Source organism: Myotis yumanensis, unplaced genomic scaffold, assembly GCF_028538775.1.
Source record: "Myotis yumanensis isolate MYYU_CA2020_CCGP unplaced genomic scaffold, mMyoYum1.0.hap1 SCAF_11, whole genome shotgun sequence".
NCBI lineage: Eukaryota > Metazoa > Chordata > Mammalia > Chiroptera > Vespertilionidae > Myotis > Myotis yumanensis.
Genome location: NW_027223762.1, coordinates 7,622,120 through 7,643,468, shown reverse-complemented (window position 1 = coordinate 7,643,468; position 21,349 = coordinate 7,622,120). Strand labels below are relative to the sequence as shown.

At 40.8% G+C, this 21,349-nt stretch overlaps 1 protein-coding gene across 3 annotated transcripts in view; it reads left to right on the top strand.

The window, feature by feature from the left end:
* The first annotated feature begins 8,668 nt into the window (after nucleotides 1-8,668).
* LDAH (lipid droplet associated hydrolase) overlaps nucleotides 8,669-21,349 on the top strand; it is an 87,940-nt gene continuing 75,259 nt past the window's right edge. For 2 of the 3 annotated variants that reach the window (XM_070428751.1, XM_070428753.1), the window contains exons 1-2: nucleotides 8,669-8,749; nucleotides 16,946-17,101. In XM_070428751.1, the coding sequence (XP_070284852.1) occupies nucleotides 16,948-17,101 (154 nt within the window). In that variant the 5' untranslated portion in view covers nucleotides 8,669-8,749; nucleotides 16,946-16,947. Of the gene's footprint in view, nucleotides 8,750-13,943; nucleotides 13,962-16,945; nucleotides 17,102-21,349 lie in introns of those variants that run through there. The other variant, XM_070428752.1, reaches the window with a different exon arrangement.

The following is a 21,349-nucleotide window of genomic DNA, read 5'->3' as shown; positions in this document are numbered from 1 at the left end:
TGGACATCCCTGTCTCAAGGAAAACATTTTATGCCCATTGAGTATGGCTGTGAGTTTGTTATATGTGGCTTTTATTTTGTTGAGTATCTTCCCTTTACTCCCTCTTTGCTGAGAGTTTTTATCATAAAATGATGCTGGATTTTATCAAAAGTTGTTTGTTTGTTTTTTTGCATCTATTGATATAATCATGTGGGGGGTTTTTTATCCTTCATTTTGTTTATGTGGTGTATCATGTTTATTGATTTGCATATATTGTATCAACCTTGCATTCCCAGAATAAATGCCACTTGATCGTGGTGTATGACCTTTTTAATGTAGTACTGGATCCAGTTTGCTAATATTTTGTTGAGGATTTTAGCAGCTGTGTTATTCAGGGATATTGGCCTATAATTTTCTTTCTTTGTAGTATCTTTATCTGGTTTTGGAATTAGGATAATCCTGGCCTTGTAAAATGATCTTGGTAGTTTTCTCTCCTCTTGAATTTTTTGGAAAAGTTTGAGAAGAATAGATGTTAGTTCTTCTTTGAATATTTGGTAAATTTCACCTATGAAGCTATCCAGTGTAGGACTTTTGTTTGCTGGGAGTTTTTTTTTAATTACTACTTCAATTTCATTAGTTGTAATCTATCTATTCAGGTTTTCTGATTCTTCCTGATTCCGTTTTGGAAGATTATATGTTTCTAGGAATTTATCCATTTTGTCTAGATTAGGGGTCCTCAAACTACGGCCCGCGGGCCACATGCAAATACAAATATTGTATTTGTTCCCGTTTTGTTTTTTTACTTCAAAATAAGATATGTGCAGTGTGCATAGGAATTAGTTCATAGTTTTTTTTTAAACTATAGTCAGGCCCTCCAACGGTCTGAGGGACAGTGAACTGGCCCCCTGTTTAAAAAGTTTGAGGACCCCTGGACTAGATCATCCAATTTGTTGGCATATAATTGTTTGTAATATTTTCTTACAATCCTTTGCATTCATAACGTGGAGTTAGCGTTATTTCTCCTCTTTTATTTCTGATTTTATTTATTTGGGTCCTCTTGTTTTTTGATGAGTCTGCATAAAGGTTTGTCAACCTTGTTTACCTCTTCAAAGAAACAGTGAATGAGAGAGTTTCCAAGTTCCAATTGTCACTTTGAACTGAGTACACACTATGTAGAACAAATATATGTCAGAACTGCCTGAAAAGTACTGGTGCCTTCAATGCAATCACTGGTGATAAAAACCCACTTTCATCTCTGGACAGGTGGGATCAGATACAGAAAAATTCATATGCTTCTGAATTGAACACTCACTGTATGTAGTAAAGGTATTTTTCATCAAAGCCTTAAGTACAAGTAAGGTGACATATCAAAAGAAGATGTTTTCAGTGAGAATAAAAGCTACTTTTCTTCAGGAGAAAACCAGTGGGTAGTTAGAGTTGGTGGGTGCGAAAGACTTACTTAATGGATTCTCATTCATAGGAACTTGGAAAAACAGGTGAAGTTGTCATGAAAACTGCCATCCTCCCAACATTTTACTATTTATGCCATTGCTCATGATGCCCTTGAAAATTTGATTTTAAAAACTGAGGATTTCTACTCCACAAAAATATGCACAAACACACGATTTTATGGAACATATTTTGTTGAAAATTTATTTGTTCCATAACGTGGTATTGATCTTGCATGGTGGAAAGAACTTTGAATCGGCTCTGCCACTGACATAGGTGAGTTCACGCAACCTCTATGGATCTCAGTTCCCCATCTGTAAACTGAGAGGGTTGGACTAAATGTCCTCTGTGTACCTTTCTAAAACTAACACTACACATGTTCATAATTGTAGAAAATTCAATATTCCTTATTGGAGAATCTTGCCTTGGAAGCAGGCAATCTTGGTGCAAGGGGTGGCTGGCCCCTTCACTCACTCTTTCCTCCTGAGTTCTCCCTTACTCTGTGGTTCATGGTTGATTCTTGTAGTTACCAACACGCTGACTTCAGAAGGACTCTGCATACCCACAGGCCCAAGATAGACACAGGTTCTTGCCTCCGCTCTCCTGAATAATGCTTGGGCACAGCTAAACACTTAAAATACACAGAGAGAGCAATAAATTGACTTATAAGCTATGACTTGCTCATTCTTACTTTGTAATCTACTATGCCCCACTCAGTTTAGCTCCTCCCTATATGCATCCAGGGGTAAAAAGGAAACCTTGAACATGCCTTACCTGAAAGTGTCCTTATGGAAGCACAGCCTCCTCAGTTCAGGCTCATTGAAGGTGAGAAAGACCCAGTTATTTCTTTTATCAACTGAGTTCCCTCTTACAGTTGTTCTGTCCTATGTTTGCCTCTTATCTATTATGAGAGACACCAAGAATAACCTTTTGGGAAGAGCACACTCTTACCCTCACCTCACCATAAATTCAAGAGTCATGCCCTGGCAGGACTCAGTATGATACTTATATTAGATTAGGACACAAGTAACCCTAGCTCTCCTATTGGGAAATGATACAGTGGGAAAGATAGATAGATATGGATATAGATATAGATATAGATATAGATATAGATGTAGATGTAGATACAGAGGTAGAGGTAGAGGTAGAGGTAGAGGTAGAGGTAGAGGTAGAGATGGAGATAGAGATAGAGACTAGTATTGTACATTTTGCTATACTAGGTTACATTTGCAGATGTATTAGTCAAGATTAGAGTTCGTGCATGTAAGAGTATCTCAAATAAGGGCAGGTTAGACACAATAAATAACCCTATATTTCTCAGGTAAAAGTTCAGAGGTACATAGTCCACAGCTGTTAAGGTAGCCTCACAGCGTCAATCTCTGAGGCAGGCAAGCAAGGCTTTGCTGAAAAGGTTTAACATTTGATATAAAGAAACAGAACAAAAGGAATCAACCTCCCAGGCCCCACAAATGGGATGTGTAAAGACAGAGGGATCGGAATATAGCTTGTAGAGGATCTCTAGGTAGTTCAGAGTTCTGGAGAGGGAGTATAAGGGCAAAATGGAAGATTGGGGCACAATTATGAAGACCTTGTATGCTGGACAGAGGAGTGTGGATTTTAAGAGGGAGCCAATGAACAATTGTAGGCATTGGAGTGACACATCTGATTTTCACACCTGAAAACACTTACACTAGAAAATGTTCATCAGTGAGTGGTGCAGGGAAATACTGTCTCACCCTAACTGGCTCATCCCAATAGAGAGTCACCAACAGATGCTAAGAACATCTCTAGTGATGGGAGAAGTAGGAAGGAAGGGAAAGGCAAATAGCTGGGCTAAAAACACTTTCCAAAACTCCCTGCAAAGACAACACACACATGCACGCACGCACGCACGCACACACACACACACACACACACCTAACCCAATACAAACACATTCCAAATTTGTGGAAATTTGGGGCTCAGATACACATAAAGGAGGGAAAATATTAAAAGATGGATTAAAAAAAGTAACAGATTTAATTCTGACCTATTCTTTTGTTCTGTCTTTTATAGATCAGTCTCCTCCAGCACCACTTAAATGCTATCTCACTCTTAACATAATGGAGAGCCAATTTTTTAATCAAAAGCCATTTTTAGGATCAAAGAGAAACATATTTCTAGGCGGATAGTATGTTAGTTATATCTTGTAACATCATATGGTGAGGGGCATTCAACTAAAATTAGAGATGATATTCACTGAAATTCTCCAAAAAAAAAAAAAAATCAAATGCTTCCAAATCTGGGGAGGAAAATTGAATCTTTTTTTCTTCCAGGATATTTTTCTCAAGTACTAGCGGAAGTGCTAATGAGAGACAGGCCTCCTTGCCATCCAGTGACAAATGTAATAGGTTACATGAAACCACAGAAAATGAGTCTATTTAAAAATGTCAGATACAACACTAAAGGAAAACTCGGTCTTGTATTTTTTCCTCTTGATCATGGTCTAATAGAGTCAATTCAGAAATGATTTCTTCTGAACTTGGTGATATTCGTGATTGAAATAGTGTTGCTAATGATAACAATGTGTAGAATTATTACATGGAAAATACTAATAATGCAAATCAGATGGTCCGTAGATGGAGTTTCCCTGCAGATTATTTTTTCCTAGGCATATTTGATTACTCAGAGATTAGCATACTAAAACTCAGATTTGTTCTAACATGCAGAGAATTGGGGTTTATAAGAACAAAATTAGACAATTAACCAAACTTTCACTTATGCCAGCTTTGCCATGTAAAATAATGACAATGGGAGGCAGAGGGTGTTAAATAAAAAATTACTATTTTGGGCTACTGTTGGCATCTTGTGTTTTTGCTTATATCTATCAATAAATAATGTTCCATCAGACAATATTAAATTAATTGCAAAACTATATGAGCACTTGCTAAATCCAAGGCACAACTCTTAATCTATGGTGTAAAATAAGATGCATGTTCTGGAGTCTGAATACCTCCTGACTTCTTGATAATGCTTTAAAGAAAAAAAATTAGAATATTTTCTTTTCCCTATTTAAAAAAATTTTTTTAACTATCTTCATACCTCTTACAGTTTGTATGACTGATGGTTACAGGAAACTATATTTTTTCTTCTGTAAGAGACAACATTTATAAAGACATATTATGTCACTAATTACAAGTCATTTCCACTGGTTTAAGAAGTAACAAAATCCCAGAATTAAAAAACTACAAACATCCAAGTAAATTTCTAGAACCGTGTTCCAAAGCGGATGAGTATAGAGCACTGGGATTTTCTCAAAGAAATAAAGTTGTAATGGAGAAATGTTTTGGACCAAAGAGTTGGCATCAAACAAATCTTGGCTGTCACCACAAATGGGTCATAAAGCAAACCAAGCACACGATTGCACATTTTATAATAATTTAATTAGCATACATCATATCTCAAGTTCCAAAATATGTACCTATACATTATTTGTTCAAAAGATATAATTTTATCATATTTAGGTATACATGATATATATTTTATATATAACATGCATATGTAATGTACTTTATATAAGATGTGTGTATATATCATATTTTCTATAATATGTGTATGTAATATAGCATATAAATATTATAGGAAAATAGGACATATACATATATATTTATTCAATACATGCAGTTTTGATTATCTCATGTTGCAATAATAAACAACCCCAAAATCTCAACAGTTAACAGCAACAAAGATTTATTTCATGCTCCCATTGCATGTCTTTAATTTATAGAGATAGTTGAATGAGATCTCCCATATTTTTCTTATCTGTACCCTGCCCTGCCACTAAAAGCTTCTTTTATGGTGTGGTTTTATTAGGGGGGGGGGGGGGCTAGTGGATCATATTGATAGATTAAAACAAAACATTTGGAATTGCAATTACATAATATATGGTGAATGACCTTGAAAGTCTTTTTTAAAAAATTATTCTTTTTTCTTAGGTCTTTGTTCTTTTTTGTTCTTTTTTCCCTCTTGTTCCTTTTTAAATAATCTTCAATCTATATATCCTAGTTCAAAGGGTGTCTAAAACAATAATTTGAACTTCCTGTATAATGGAATAGTAAGGAAGATAGGAACACATTTTATTAATAAGTGCAGGTCCTTTTAACACTCATATCATCCACCAGAAATATTCTTTCCTATCATAAAGATCTAAGCATTACCCATTTCTCTGTCTCACTCTTATTGCTATTGTGGTCCTTCCATCTCTCCTGCAAAGTGACCCCAACTACTCTCTTACCTCCATTAAACGGTCCCCAACAATTGTGGCTGTTTCTAGGAATTGTTTTCAAGAGTCCCTGCAGAGTTATCCAGGCCATATCAGAAATGCAACCTTCTCCCCCTCTTCCTCTACAGTGGTGCTGCCCAGGCAATGGTAGAGGCTCTGACACTACCTCCACTGCAACTTCCTCCCTATGTGTGCTGCATGGGGTGGACAGTCCCCTGAAATCATTTCATATCCATGGCACTCTGCATGAGGTTTCTCTGATCAACAAGAAGCAGATTTCCTTGGTCCTATAGTCTCATAGTGGTTCCTAAGGAGTACTGCATTGGCATCCCAAAATCACTCAGATTGAATGGGAAAAATGATTTCTCTCCGTTTCCTACTGTAATCCTTTCTTCCCTAGGACTCAGACATGAGTCTCTGTGGATTGGGCAAAAGGGGGACCATGTCCCTGAGACTATCATTCTGAACTCTGTCCTCAAGCTTCTCTTCCCCTTTTGGGCCTATGTAAAACAGTTAGTACAACACCTGGCACACAGTGCTTGGTAAAGATTACCTGTTACTACTATTTGACAAAAATTTCTCCTCTGGTCATTTACATTCCTTAGCATTCCATAATTAGCCTATTCTACATAAGCTTCAACATATCCTATATAATAAAAGGCTAATATGCAAATTGCCCAAACAGTGGAACAACCGGTTGCTATGATGCACACCGACCACCAGGGGGCAGACGCTCAATGCAGGAGCTATCCCCTGGTGGTCAGTGTGCTCCCACAGCGTGAGCACCACTCAGCCAGAAGCCCTGAGCCAGGCTCACAGCTGGTGAACGCAGAGCTAATGATGTCTGACTGCAGGCTTAGGGCCACTCCCTGAGGGCTCCCGGACTGCGAGAGGGTGCAGGCCAGGCTGAGGGACCCCCCAAGTGCACAAACATGCAAGAGTAAGCCTTCCTCCCTAACCAGTTTGGCTCAGTGGATAGAGTGTCCGCCTGTGGACTGAAGGGTCCCAGGTTTGATTCCGGTCAAGGGCATGTACCTTGGTTGCGGGCACATCCCCAGTAGGAGGTGTGCAGGAAGCAACTGATCGATGTTTCTCTCTCATCGATGTTTCTAACTCTCTGTTCCTCTCCCTTCCTCTCTGTAAAAAATCAATAAAATATATTTTTTTATAAAAAGAGTAAGTCTTCCTTCCCCCAGCTGTGGCACCGGCTCCCCCCCCCCCCCCCCCCCGCACCCAGACTTCCCTTGAATAGCCCTGGTCTAATTAGCATATTATGATTTTATTATTATAGATATGTATATATATGTATTTATAAAATATATTTTTATTGATTTCAGAGAGGAAAGGAGAGGTAGAAAGAGACAGAAACATCAATGATGAGAGAGAATCATTGATCGGCTGCCTCTTGCATGCCCCATACTGAGGATCAAGCCTACAACCCGGGCATGTGCCCTGACTGGGAAACGAACCATGACCTCCTGGTTCATCGGTCGATGCTCAACCACTGAGCCATGCTGGCCAGGCTCAACTTATATTTTGAAGCTTTCTTTCCATACATTATTCTTTGTTACCCAGCCATGAAGTTAAATAATCAGACAACCCACATTGCATCTTTCTGTGGACAATGCTAGATCAATGAAATGTAGAGTCAGCCACGGAGTGCTTTTATCATGAGTCCCCAGATGCCCTTGAAATAGGTCAGCCTCTAGCCAACTCCCAGTGTGAAACAATGTCTGGGCAACAATTACATGATTGAGCTTAGCAGTAGATTCTTCAGTCTCAGTGGAACTCTGTTGATGTCTACAGCCCTGACCAACCATCTTGGCTGCAATTAAGAAAGACTATGAGCCTGATCCTCCCAGCTAGGCTGGACTCCCTAACATTGAATCCCCTTGGTTGATTTTTCTAGCAGAGGCTTATGTAATGGAATCAGAGGCATAAATCACTTGAGACGACACACCACAGATGCATATGCAAGGATTGAAAGAGATGCTGCATTTGTGAACCACATTCACTGGCATTTTTGCACACACACACTGAACTGTGCATTAGTAAGGAGGGACAACACCTCAGACATCTCATGTAATGTAATCATTTGTTTTGTGTATTTGTCTATGTTTCCAGACTCTGTGATCACATATTAATTCTGACCTCAAGGGGTTGCTGTGAGGACTAAAACCGAGTTGATTCATGAAAAGCTCTTAGCACGGTGAGTGGCTTTTTCTAAATCCATGGTGTTATGTATTATATTTAGAAAGTCAAACTGAAAAGGGAGAGAGGTGATGAAGAAAAGGACCAATCTACTTCCAACAACCGGTTGGATGGTGGTACCTATCACTGGGATGCTGAATGCAAAGGGAACAAGGCTTCCTTTCTAACTGCAGGTGAGTCTTTGATGATTGGCTGGTCTACCTGTCATTCCGCCCCCCCCCCCGCCCCCATAACACTACATCATACCCACTACTGCACTTTCTGACCGATATATACCGATCACTTGCAATGTGCCAGATGCTGAGGATGCAACAGTTCACAAGACGAGTAAGACCTTTGTCTTCGTGGAGTCTGGGTACCATGGGCTGGCTATAGTCACGCTAATAAAGTCAACTGAGAATCAACTTCCCTGTGCACGTGGGGAAGGAAAGAGAGGCCACCAGCAAAGGAGGAAAAGGACAATGGGCAGAGGAAACGCCGAGGGAGACATGGGCGAAACGGGAAGGGAAGCCAGAAGTATATTATGGGTGGCTGAGAGAAGAGGGGGGTGCAATTCAAATGAAAGGGAAGAGTAATCTTGAAAAAAGAAAGAAAAATCATTTTTAAAAAAAGAAGAAGAAAAGTAAGTTCCAACACAGGGGCACCCTCCCGGCGGTCCCCCTGCAGCGGGACCACACAACCCCCACCTCCCACCCCCGACCCAGCCCAAGGCGCACGAGCGCCACCTGAAGGCTCCGCCCCCGGGAGCTGCGCGCGCCGCGGCGCTGTGACGTCATAGGGCGCGGGACTTCCGCCTGTGACGCCTTCCCGGACCGTCACGGCGGAGCCCGCGGCCTTGCAGGCGCACAGGTGAGGTTGGGCCTGCCGCGCTGGGGTGACTTTGCCCGGGGAAGGCCGGCCGGGCGTGCCCTTCCTTCTCTGGCTCTTCGCAGAGCCCCTGCCGCCAGCGCTGTGACCGCCCGAGGTCCGCGGCCATGTTGGCCGGGACCCCCTTTGGCTGCTGGCCCAGCAGTCGCTCCTCTGTATTCCGTCCTGACCCAGCACCGACATGCATGTGGGGGTCTTCTTGCGGGCCCTCGGGGGAGCAGGGGCAGGACGCAGGGCGCCTGCCCGGGAAGACGTGGCCAAGAGCTGAGTCCTTTTCCCAGGGCAGCCTCTTGACTAGCCCTGTGGCGGCCACTCTTGCTCAGGGGCTCCCTTTCTGCACGTGCCCATCAGCGAGTCCTTGAGCGTCTGGTCTGAACTCGGAGTTCGTTCTCCGGAGGATCCGTCCCCTCCCCCTCGTCGCTCCTGCACTTGTCACACTGGGTCCCTTTGGACATGGACCGCCGGGCCAGTCTCTGAACTTGACGCGCCCTCTCCACAGGTGTGCGGTGCAGCAGTAGTTGCTTCAATAACGCTCTAGGGCGCCCAAGTCCAAACGGAGCTTGCTCCCTGGGATTCAGAGCGCAGCGTTTTTGGGGAAACATTGGGGCTTTCTGTTGCCTGTACCCCTTATGGTGCATCTTGGTGTTTTACTGGAGTAGTCCGTGCCTCCGTTTTTCTCATCTGTGAATTGGGGGGTACATTCGTACCCACTGGATAAGGTTTTATCAACGGATAATTCATCTAGCATTTGGAACAGTGGTTTAATAAGCATTCAAAGAATGAGCGCCCCCCCCCCCCCCACACACACACACACGTCTCAGCTCTGTTTTCTGCAGCAAGCGTTTATGCTCACACTGCTTTTCATTTATCCTTAACACCTTAACTGTAAACTCTCGCCCTTGGGATTTTATTTTTCTACAAAAGACAGGATGCAGCCATGGCCGATGTGGCTCAGTTGGTTGAACAGGACTCCCTCCTGTGCACTGAAAGGTTGATGGTTTGATTCCCATACAGGGCACATGCTGAGTTGTGGGTTGATCCCCGCTAGGGGGCAGGGGTATGTAGGGGGCTGCCAATCCATGTTTGGTTCTCTCATCAATGTTTCTCTCTCTCTCTCTCAAAAAAAAAATCAATTTAAAAAATATATATATTTTAAAAGACAGGATGCAGATTGGGACACTTTATTCCTTGATTCACAGGCTTAGAAGAAGCAAAGGAGTTATGGGAGAAAAAATGTTTTCCCCTTTTTCAGGTAAAGCTAATTCAGTAAGTTCATTGTGAGTGTAGTATGTGCTTTAGTTTTGATATTTCCTCAGCAGTGGTAATGAATTTTATATTCATCGTATAAGCTTGTGCTTCTGACCCGGATGCACAAGTTTGAGAAGAATTTTACTGGAGGTTAGTATGTTGTCATCAAACTGGCAAAGTTAGACAAAATGTAAAAGTTGTGGAATTACTAGTCTCACGACCACTTAAGCAGGAGCAAGAGACTGTTTCATAGAATCTTGATGTGAAGCACATCCTACCCATCCCCATTCTACAATATTACGCTGTTTCTTTCTCAGATTCTGCAGTATTGCATAAAATTTCAGAGTATGTGAATGGGAATTCCTAGAGGAGGAGTCAGAAGATGGTTGAATTGATTGGGCCATTTTAAAGCCCTATAACCACAGACAAATAATATATAATTTTTAACTTTCAATGTCTTACCCCATTGATTGTACTGCCTACTTGGAAAAGCTCCTGCTGTATGAGGATGATGAAGATGAGAAGGATGAGAATGTACTTCACAAATGAAAAAACTACAGAAAAAGAAGGTGGTTTTGTTGCAGGCAGTGAGATTATCATCATGTCAGGATATAGCAAGTGATTACTTCCTCTGACATATTATTCTGGAGGAAGATGGGAGAGATGTTCTGTTTATGTATCTGTTTTATATGTTGACTCCAGCTGTATTGAGGCATGAAGGGCTATGTGGTCAAATTCCCACTTTTTCTCTTTCATTCTATTTATGCAAATTGCAATAAATAAATGTGTTATTGGGGTTTTAAAAACGTTTGAAATTATTATGATGCACAGGACAATGCAAAAAAAAAAAAATCTACAAGGAGGTCCCCTTGTATAATTCAGCTAACCTCCCTCAAAGAACATGAGCTCATTCAGACACCTGGGTTCAAATTCTGGTTCTGCCACATTCCAATTTACCAGTGTGTGCCTTAAGCAGGGTCTTTCAATCAAGTTTTTCCTCACATGTTTTGTTGGGATAGAGATAATAGTACCCATCTCATAGGACTGTTGTCAGGGTTAAATGACACAATATTTATAATGTGTTTAGCACAGTGCCTGTATGATAGAAAGTACTCTTAAAATGTGAGTTCTTACTCTTGCCTCAGTTCTCTTGCTCTTTTTGACATTTGTATTTTTTAATTTTTCATTACCAGCCCCTCCCTTTCTTGAAACATTCCCTCCTGGCTTACATGGCTTTATATATCTTAGTTCATGCCCATTTCTAATTGTTCCTTTTCATCCTTTTGCTGGCTTCTGTTTTTCTTGTGTATGGGTATTCCTCCAGAATACAGGAGGAGCTGTTCAAGAAGCTTTTAAGTTAGGTAACTGGAGGAATAATGTTGCTCTGTATGGAAACAGGGAAGTCAGACTGTAGGGTTGGTAGGGTCGATTTTTGAAACAAGATGATTTTGATTTCATTATTCAAATCTTTATTTTTGCTGATATTTTTTCTTTGCTTATCTTGTCAGGAACTAAGAGTCTTGTTAGATCTTCCACTATACATTATGGTTTTATTTATTTCTCCTTTTACTTCTGTCAGTTTTTAATTTGTGCCTTTGGAGGCTAAGGTATTAGGTGCATGTTCATCTACAATTGTTATGGTCTCCTGATGGATTGGCTTTCTGTCATTGCAAAGTGTCTCTGTTTATCTCTCGTATACTTCTTACTTTAAAGATTATGTTTTAAGTCTGATTTCCGTATAGCTACATCATCTTTCCTTTGATTAGTATTTGTATGGTATATTATTCTATATCCTTTTCCTTTATTTCCTGGTGTGTCCTTATTCTTTTTTTTTATTATTATTATCCTCACCTGAGGATATTTTTACATTGATTTTTAGAGAGAGAAGAAAAGAGAGGGAAAGACAGAGAGAAATATCAATGTGAGAGAAATACATTGATTGGTTGCCTCCTGCATGAGCCCCAACCAGGGCCCCAGGCTGGGGAAGAGCCTGCAACCAAGGTACATGCCCTTGACCGGAATTGAACCCTGGACCCTTTGTTCCACAGACCAATACTCCATCCACTCAGCCAAACTGGCTAGGGCTGTCCTTATTCTTAATGTGTATCTGTTATAAGTAGCATATAGTTACTACTTTTATTTTTATCTAACCTAACCATCTTTACCTTTTTATATAATTAGCATAATTAGTCTATTTACATTTAACTTATTGCTAATATTTATTCTTTATTTGTTATGCCTGTCAGTATTTTCTGATTTCTTCTCATTTTTATATTATGTTTTCTATTTCCCCTTTTATCACCTTGTTATTATACATTCTGGTACAATTCTTTTAGTGGTTACTGTTTTGTTTTTTTTTAACAGATTCCGCGCCCCCCCCCCCCCCCCCCCCCAGTATATTCTCTGGCTTTTCAGATTGTTCTCAATGGAAGGTTGTTTTAAAACAAGCTAGACTTTCCTTGTTAAAGCAAAATTAAACTTAATTTTAATGTATGCACATTTTAAACAACACAATCCCATCTAATTAAAACAACTCCTAGATTCACCTCTGTTATGTAACAAACATTCAATATGTAGAGATCACCAGCATCTTCATGTTTGCTACAGGTTACATTTTTAAAAAATGGAACTTGAAATAAAGCTTCCACTGCCATTTTTTGTATATATTTGTACTTCTTTTATTGTGTTTTGATAGCAATTACACATTTTGTGTCTCTTCCCTGGGCCTTTAAAATTTTAATCTTCACTTGTTCAGTCACTAAATATTTTACAAGTAGGTTTAATACTAGTGCCCAGGAATAGCACAAATTAATTTCCAGTCAAGGCTCAGACACATGCCAGGTGTATGCTCCGCTCTGTGTAAGAATGGATCAATAACACAGCCACACTTACACTTCATAATATTACAAGTAAAGTTTTTATCATTAGAAGAAGTTTCAGGAACTTTTTATTTGCCTTACATATATGATAAATAGCTCACTGCCTCTCAAGTGTAATGTAGTTTAATTGAAAACTACTGGACATTGAAACACAAGTTTTAAAAAGCTTTTTTCATTTGTAGTTCTTACGTGAATGGGTAAAGCCGAGTGCCAAAATAAAATGCAGACAATACTGCATGCTGAAGTGAAATAACTTCACTTTCAAATGTTTTTGTTCCTTTGTACAGCCTCATTGTTCTCATTGGCTGGCTTTATAATAAATCCTATATAATAAAAGCCTAATATGCTAAGTGTCTGGTCGGCCATTCAACCAATCGAAGCGTCATATGCTAATGATATGCTAAGGCCACTCAACCACTCGCTATGACATACACCGACCACCAGGGGGAAGATGCTCCGACCAGTAGGTTAGCTTGCTGCTGGAGTCCAGCTGATCAGGACTGAGCAAGATGGGCCAGACACGCCCTGGAGCCCTCCCCGGCTGGCCAACCTCCTGTGTCCCTCCTGAGCCCTGATTGTGCACCGGTGGGGTTCCTCAGCCTGGGCTGCACCCTCTCGCAATCCAGGACCGCTCGGGGGATGCCAGAGTGCCAGTTTCGGCCTGATCCCGCAGGCCAGGCCGAGGGACCCCACTGGTGCATGAATTCGTGCACTGGGCCTCTAGTAGATACTATAAATTTAAATCTCTAAAATGTATACTGATCAAAGTCTGTTTTTGTTTTATATGTTGCCTAGGTTTGTATAAGATATAACTGGAAAAAAATTATTTTACTAAATAACATTAGAAACCCATTAATATAAGCATACGAACCCAGATATCTAGATATATCAGGCTTGCGTAAGTTGTACAAATTGTATCCACACTTGGTTTTTATCCAGCCTGAGTCTTGCTGCTTATCAAAACTGGCTGAAGGTGGGGCCATCAGCCTTTATTAGTATGTAATTAGAGCACTGTCCTTGGTTCATCTGACACTTGTTTGCAGAACTGAGTTACCTTGGATTCTGCGGTAAGGAATAATCTGAATTCTCATACCCTGTTTTCCTTCGCTTTTTTATTTGGCTGTGTGGCATACAGAAGCATAAGAGTGAAGTAGATAGAATAAGATACTTAACAAATAAATACATTAACTCCATGTTTCTCAGTTACATATATAATCAAGGTGTTTTAGAGTCTAGTTGCTTTTAGTTTGTTTTCTAATTTTTATAGACTGTTTTTAAATTTCATATCTACTTGATTTCTCATTGATCTTGTGGCTAATCAAACTCCTGAGATGCCTTGGGCTTGAAGTTAAGTGTTTGTGAGTTGAATATGGTTAATAACTTTGATTCTCTCCAGGTGCAAGTATTAAGTTTGGTCAGTGCCTTTTCTGTCAATTTCCTAATTTAATACTGTGTATAACAGCTAAATCTATACTGGTTCTAACTTTATAAATGTCATAGGACCTTCATAATTATACTGTGTTTTGTGATAGTTTTGGAGTTTGGGCTACAGTGACATTTATTAGTGAAGTAAAAAATCAATCCATAAGAAAGGGTGAGTTGATGCTTTTATTTAGTCAGTCACTATATTTTGAATGGAGAGGAGTCTGCCCTTTCTAAGTGAGAATTTTTTATTTTCTAAATAGTTTTATTTAAGAAAACCAATTTTGAACTTTTGATTACACTTGGAAGTTGAAACATCAGTGGATTCCTAAGTCTACTAAAATGACAGTAAAAGTAATAAAGGCATAAATGAAGAAAATGGAAGAGGCAACATAACATCAGACTAGAAAAGTGAGCTGTTAGAAATGTTAGAAAGCAGATGGATCAATTAGAACCAATAATTTGTCTGTGATGGAAGGGCCACAGTCATAAACCTTGGGCGCAGGTGAGGGAGGCAGGAGGTGGGTACAGAGAACTTCGGGGCACTGCTGTGGAGACTGCCACAATGGCCATTCCTCTGCAGCCACCTAGAGCGCTGCTGGGCAAGGTCCAGGCTGCTGTGGGGGACAAAGGTCAGGTGGCTCTTAGAAAGCCGGCTGGGCAGTGTCTCCAGCATGTGACTCTGGGCTGAGGAGGAGGTATGGGGAGCAGCCACCTGGTCTGGGGCACAAGCCTACACCTTGGACTTGTGCTACTTTGCTGCTGACTGAGTAGAGAGCTGGAGAGAGAAAGAATGTAGCAGGCGGCCAAATGCTGGAGAAAGCTGTATTCTATAGGCTCCACTAAAGCAGGTTTTCTTAACCTTGGTACTCTTGAACTTTGGGGCTAGATAATTCTTTGTTGTGGGGGGACTCGGGCTGTCCTGTACATTGTAGGATGTTTAGCAGCATCCCTGGCCTCTACCCACTAGACACCAGTAGTACCCCCTCCCCTAGTTATGACAGTGAAAACTATTTCCAGATATTGCCATATGTCTTCTGGAGGCACAGTAGTCTCCAACTGGAAACCACTGCACTAGTGAGACTTCACAGCCTGAGAAGCAGAAGGAGAAAGGGGGAAGCAAGTGCTCCATAAACCTGCCGGGAGACACATTGAAACCAGAAAAGCCCTTCCTCTGTCGTGTCTCTTCTGACAAAGCTTAACATGATGTCAGCTGGCAGAGGAGAAATATCTAAAAGGCCCAGATCCATTTTTCCAGAGAAGGCAACAAAGAGTGAATTTGGAGCTGAAGCGATATATTCATAACTGATGCAAGCAGGGAAAGCATTCCGGAAGTAGCAGAGCAACAGAAGATTAGCAAAGTTACAGAAGCAGAAAAGCATGAGGACAAACTAGAGTGCAAGATCGGTGAAAAGTGGTCAGAGGAGAAAAAGCCCTAAGGGGCTGGGAATCTGGACTCTGGAGAACTTGGAATAAATGGAGGATAGCTGAGGAGGAGGATAGAAAGACCACTGAACGCCTGAGCCGTGGTCCTGTTGATGGACACGGGGAAGGCAGAGCAGAGGTGGAGTGATGTAAATCGCTGGGGCTGCACTTTTCTGCATACCTGGAGGATTCAGGAAATCGTTCATGGTGTTGTCTCATCCTGTTGCTTTCCACCTACCCATTCTATAATTTAACTAGAGGCCCATTGCACAAAGAGATTCATGCAATAGGCCTTCCTTCCCCTGGCTGCCAGCACTGGTTTTCCTCTGGCACCAGTTTTCCTCCGGCACCAGTACCCAGGCCTTCGCTCCGGCTGCAGCAGAGAAGCCAAGCCTCATTAGTCTTCAGTCGTCTTAGTCTTCAGTGTCTTCAGTCTTCAGTTGTCTTCAGTCTTCACTCTGTGCCTGCATATGCAGATTAACTGGCATCTTTGTTGTGTTAATTTGCATACTCATCCTGATTGGCTGGTGGGCGTAGTGGAGTGACACCAATTTGCATGTTTCTCTTTTATTAGTGTAGTTAACATGGTGCTTGACAAATGCATACAAATATGCTTACACAGTTCAGGGTGAGAGGGTTAATAGAGGAAAACAGATCATCAAGGTCACTGACCCTCTTTACAATTCTCCCTAGGAGGGTAAAAGAGCAAGCCACAACTCCTGTGGTTTCTCACCAGGTGAAGGCAGAGTTGTCTCGCTGGCAAAGCTCCGAGTTCTAAGAGAATGTCAGCAGAGGGAAAGTGCTAGCTGTCCACGGTTATTGTCGGTTTAGACCAGCAGTTGCCAAGTGGTGGTCCGAGGACCACTGATGGTCCATGAGGTCTGAAAGGTTGGCAACCGCTGGTTTAGACTGGAGAGGAGAATTGTACGAAAGGCTAATCTGATTTTGATCCACACTCCTCTGTAGTCTTATTTCATCAAGGACTTGTCTCCCTGCTTCTTTCTAGTCTCGTGGTGTTTACTTTATTCTTATATTTATGCAATCCTATAATCCATAGTAACTGAGTAGTCATCTATCCCCATATCTCCTTGTGGCATTCCTTCTAGGTATGTTGAAATTTGCCATTTTTATTCTTGAATATTGTCTTTGGCTTCAGGTTTTACATTTTAGTGACTCTTGCTATTGTTTTTCTTCCCTTATTTAGAAATGAACTCAGAAATCAAGGAAGAAATTCCTGTGCATGAGGAATTCACTTTATGTTGTGGAGTTGAAACCCAGGTTCTAAAATGTGGGCCCTGGACTAACCTCTTTAAGGATCAAAGTGCCAACAGGCCTAAGCTGCTCATTTTCATTATTCCTGGTAAGTTTAAAAATCTGGATGAGGAGACTGAATAGATACTTATAACTACTTCTGATCTAAAAGAGAATTTGGTACATATGAAAAGGCTTATGGGAGGAAATAAAATCACTCAAATCATTGATAACAACCACCCTTAGTAGTTGAGTGGTTGAGTTTTTTTTTTCCTTGTATGCATTTTTTTATATAATTTATGTTGTTCATTATATAGATATCACAATTGTAAGTACACATACACCTAATTTTGGAATGTTTTCACATTTTACAATTTTTACAATAATTAGAACTTTGTCAAATATTTTTTCAAAGTTTTCTAACTAACTTTTTTGTCTTGTTTCAAGATGATTATGAGTTTAGTATAGAATGTTTACTTATTCTGGGATTTGGCAACTGTGTCATTTGTGACTTTTACTGGATCACTGTCCATAGAATGTCTGGGGTGGATACTTGATTGTAGGTATTCGAGGCACTTTTTGAATTGTAAGTGAATTGAAAAATAAATAAATAAACATATACATATATATATATAAACATATACATATATATAAACATATACATAAACATATATATCTATACACACACACATATACATATATGAGGCCTGGTGCACGGATTCATGCATGTTGAAAGGAAATTAATTAGAATAAATATTTTACTATCGCTATTTGCCCTTTCTCTATAATAGAAGCATCAACCAAATTCATGATCAACAATGACAGGTGGAAACACATGTGTGTGATTGGCGCCAGCGAGAGCTTTATATAGATAGATAGATAGATAGATAGATAGATAGATAGATAGATAGATAAACTTGCTTAATTACACCTGCTTTCTGATTTAGCTCAACTTTTTCCAGCCCAATGAAGCACCCCAACTTCTCTTTCAGGTAATTGTCAGCAACACAGCAGTAAATATCACCCCAACTTCTCTTTCAGGTAATTGTCAGCAACATAGCAGTAAATATCAACACAAAACAGATTATTATTATAGATGATGCAGGGAGAACAAAGGGTGAAATATTTAACTACAGCAGTGTTTGACTATATTCTGCACAGTGAGAAAACCTGAAGTTATTTTCAAGTTCTACCATTTCTTCTTTTCAGTCGGGTCAAGTTTCTAAACTTTCTAAATCTCCGTTTTCTGGCTAATGAAAAGAAAATAGGATTCTACCGAGTCTCCTATCTACCTACTTCAGGACTTCTGTGAGGATCAAATGAGATGAGGCATGGGAAAACGCTTCACAGACATTTGGTTAAAGTGTGAAATGTCTGCATCTGGCTACAAAGCAAGTCATGTTCCTGGGTTGAAGAAACTCCAAGCAGGCTAGTTGCTAGGGAGTGGAAGCCGGGAGTTGCTATGTAACGTCATTACCCGGTGCTCGTAGCCACCATTTTCGGGCTGGGCTGGGCTGTGGGCTGCATTTTGTGCCATGGGGTCTTGGCAGCGTTGGGTGAGATTTGGTGGGGTGTTGCTCTGGAGTGGTGGGGGGCCTGTGTCTCACTTGGGGGAAGCCAAGTATTGCTTTGTGGGTGCCAGATCTGCAGTGCCATTTCTTTGTAAATGGCCAGTGCATGTCACGGAAGCTCCTGCATTGAGCTTCTACCCCCTGAGTATCACTGCGCATCATAGTGACTGGTCAGACAGTCGGAGCATATTAGCCTTTTATATATATAGATATGTCTATCTCATCCTTAAAGGTTAAAAATGAAACTGTAAATATGTTATAGTTTATTATATTGTATCAATCATATTATATAGCTAAGTCTATAGGGTATTATGATTACATTCTTGTACATTTTTGTTTTCTCTGAGTTAATGATTGTCTCTTTCATTTGCTTAGTTTTTTATGTTTTAATCTCTTAATTTATCCTAAAATTATTCTCTACAGGTGAAAAAAAATCTCCTCAATGCATTTGAGTAATCAGTCAGTTTATTTTTTTTCTGGGTGATCTCCCTCCTAGGACTTTGTTCTTTGGCCCCAATCTGGATTGATTGCTCCCCAGGCCACTGACTGCTGCACAAACCACTTGAGGATTCCGTTTTTCTCTCTGGGTTTAATTCCCTGTTTCCTGGATCCCATATTTTCTTCTGTCTTGGTTTATTCCCTTATTTCTGGGGGGGGCACATCTTCCAGTAGTTGTCTGAGAAGACATGCATGGGAAGTGGTCATGCACTCTGCCAAGTCCTCCAAGCCGCCAGCTCTCCCTCTCTGCTCTCCATCTGGTGGCTTGGGGAGCTAAATTCCCCAAGCCGCTCCACTCTCTGCCTGCTCTCCTGCTCTGCTCTCCGCCTGGCGCCTGTGCATGCAAATTAACTCGCCATCTTTGTCCGGTTATTTTGCATACTCCTGATTAATTGGTGAGTGTTGTGGAGGGATGTTCAATTTACAGGTTTCTCTTTTATTATATAGGGTATCAAAGGTTAAGGTTTAATATACAGTAGGCATTGTCTGTTTTGGGGGAACTGCCCTCGGCTGTTCAGGTGTTTGGCCAGCAGTAGGCAATAACATGTAGATTAAAATGCCCTCAGCTGTTTGGTAACAGGCAATAATATATACAGATATTTAGGTGTGGGGAAATGCCCTTAGCTATTCCAGCAGCAGGTAATATGTATTCAGCCCTGCTGAATCTCCAAGTTCCCTCAACCTTTTGATGAAACTTCTTGCATTTATGACATGCTGGAATTAGCTTCCGGCATTGAGGCTTCTCTCTCTCCCTCCCTCTCTCTAAAATAAATAAGAGTTGAGGTGATCTGTTGATAATAAGGATGGCATAGGGTGGGTTGGGGCTTTGAGGAAAGTGGTCAGCGTTGAAAATAGCAGATATGCAGGATGAAAGGAATTATTGATGAAAAAAACAAGTAGAAAAAATTTGAGCAGCGTTCTGACCAAATAGCATGTGTATTGGGAGTGAGGTCTAAAAGGGAAGAAGATGAAGCTGAACAGCTGGTAAGGTAGCATGCTTTGGATGCTAACCACTTCTGGGTAATGAAAAGTTCTAGGCCTGTGCTTCTTAAACTTGGTGTCAAGACCAGTGGTATCATCTGCAAACTTGTTAGAAGTGCAAGTTCTTGGCCCCCATTCCAGATCTTCTGATCCAGAAACGTGGGGTGGGGCAAGCTGTGTTTAACCAGCCTAGCAATGGACTGATGTGACTTTCAGAATTATTTCAATTATGGGACAAAGGTGTTGGCTTGGCCAGTCCACCCAGATTTTGAAATCATCTTGGTCATGGACTGGCAAGTGAAACTGTCAGTGAAGGTTCAAGTCTTTCAGGGAATGTGTGGGAATGACTAGAGTTGATAGATGGCTCCTGTCTTAGAGGAGGCGAGGTTGTTATAAGGTGAACTGGTAAGTGGAACAGACAGCTCACTCTCCTTCCCACTCAGAGGTATTCGTCACTCACTCATTTGTACGAGGTGCTAGGAATACTGTGTTGCAAAAGTCTTTGCTCTCAGTGAGGTATAGGAGGTGTTAGAGAATAATGAAGGAAGAGAGTCCCGCATAGGGAAGAGCCAGGGTGAGGATCTGGAGAAAGGGAAGCTGAAAACGTTTGTTGTTTTGTAGTCTCGTTATTTTATAGTGCTTTGGCATTTTCAGGTCACAGTTAGTGTCCTAGTGTTCTTTTATGTCTGCCCTTCTATTCTCAGGGCTGCCCCTGGCCCTTTTCCATGGTGTTTGTGGGAGCGATATGCTGGTACTGCTCAATAGTTTGTGGGATTCAGAATTGTTTGGCGGGGGAGGGGGGGGAGGCTAGTCTCTTTATACTTCGGGGAAATTTCGGATGACAGTATTTCAAGGTTTGTTAAACCACTATAGACATCATGTTTAATCCATCTCTGAATAGACTGACATAACATTTCATTTTTAAATTACTTGGCTTTTGCAGCTAGCAAAATTAATTCATCACTTTTAAATTAGCAACATTAATGAGGAGTGAATCCACATATTGAAGAACTTTTCATTTAGTTTCATCTTTTCCAGTGAACCCTTGTTGCAGAATTTCTGTTAAGTGGTACTATCCTTGAACTTTCTTTAAGAAGTAAAATGAGCGAAGGAAGGCAATTTGAGAACCCACTGTAGAATATATTGGATCATTGTAAATCTCAGATGGTGATCATGGAACCATAGGACATGTCTTGTGTTGTGAGTACACTGATTAGAGGTGGAGCAGAAGGCTCTGTCCATGTGACAACCTTCCATAGAGGTACTATGCCACATTGATTTGATATATGGAAGCTAGTCCCCTGCAG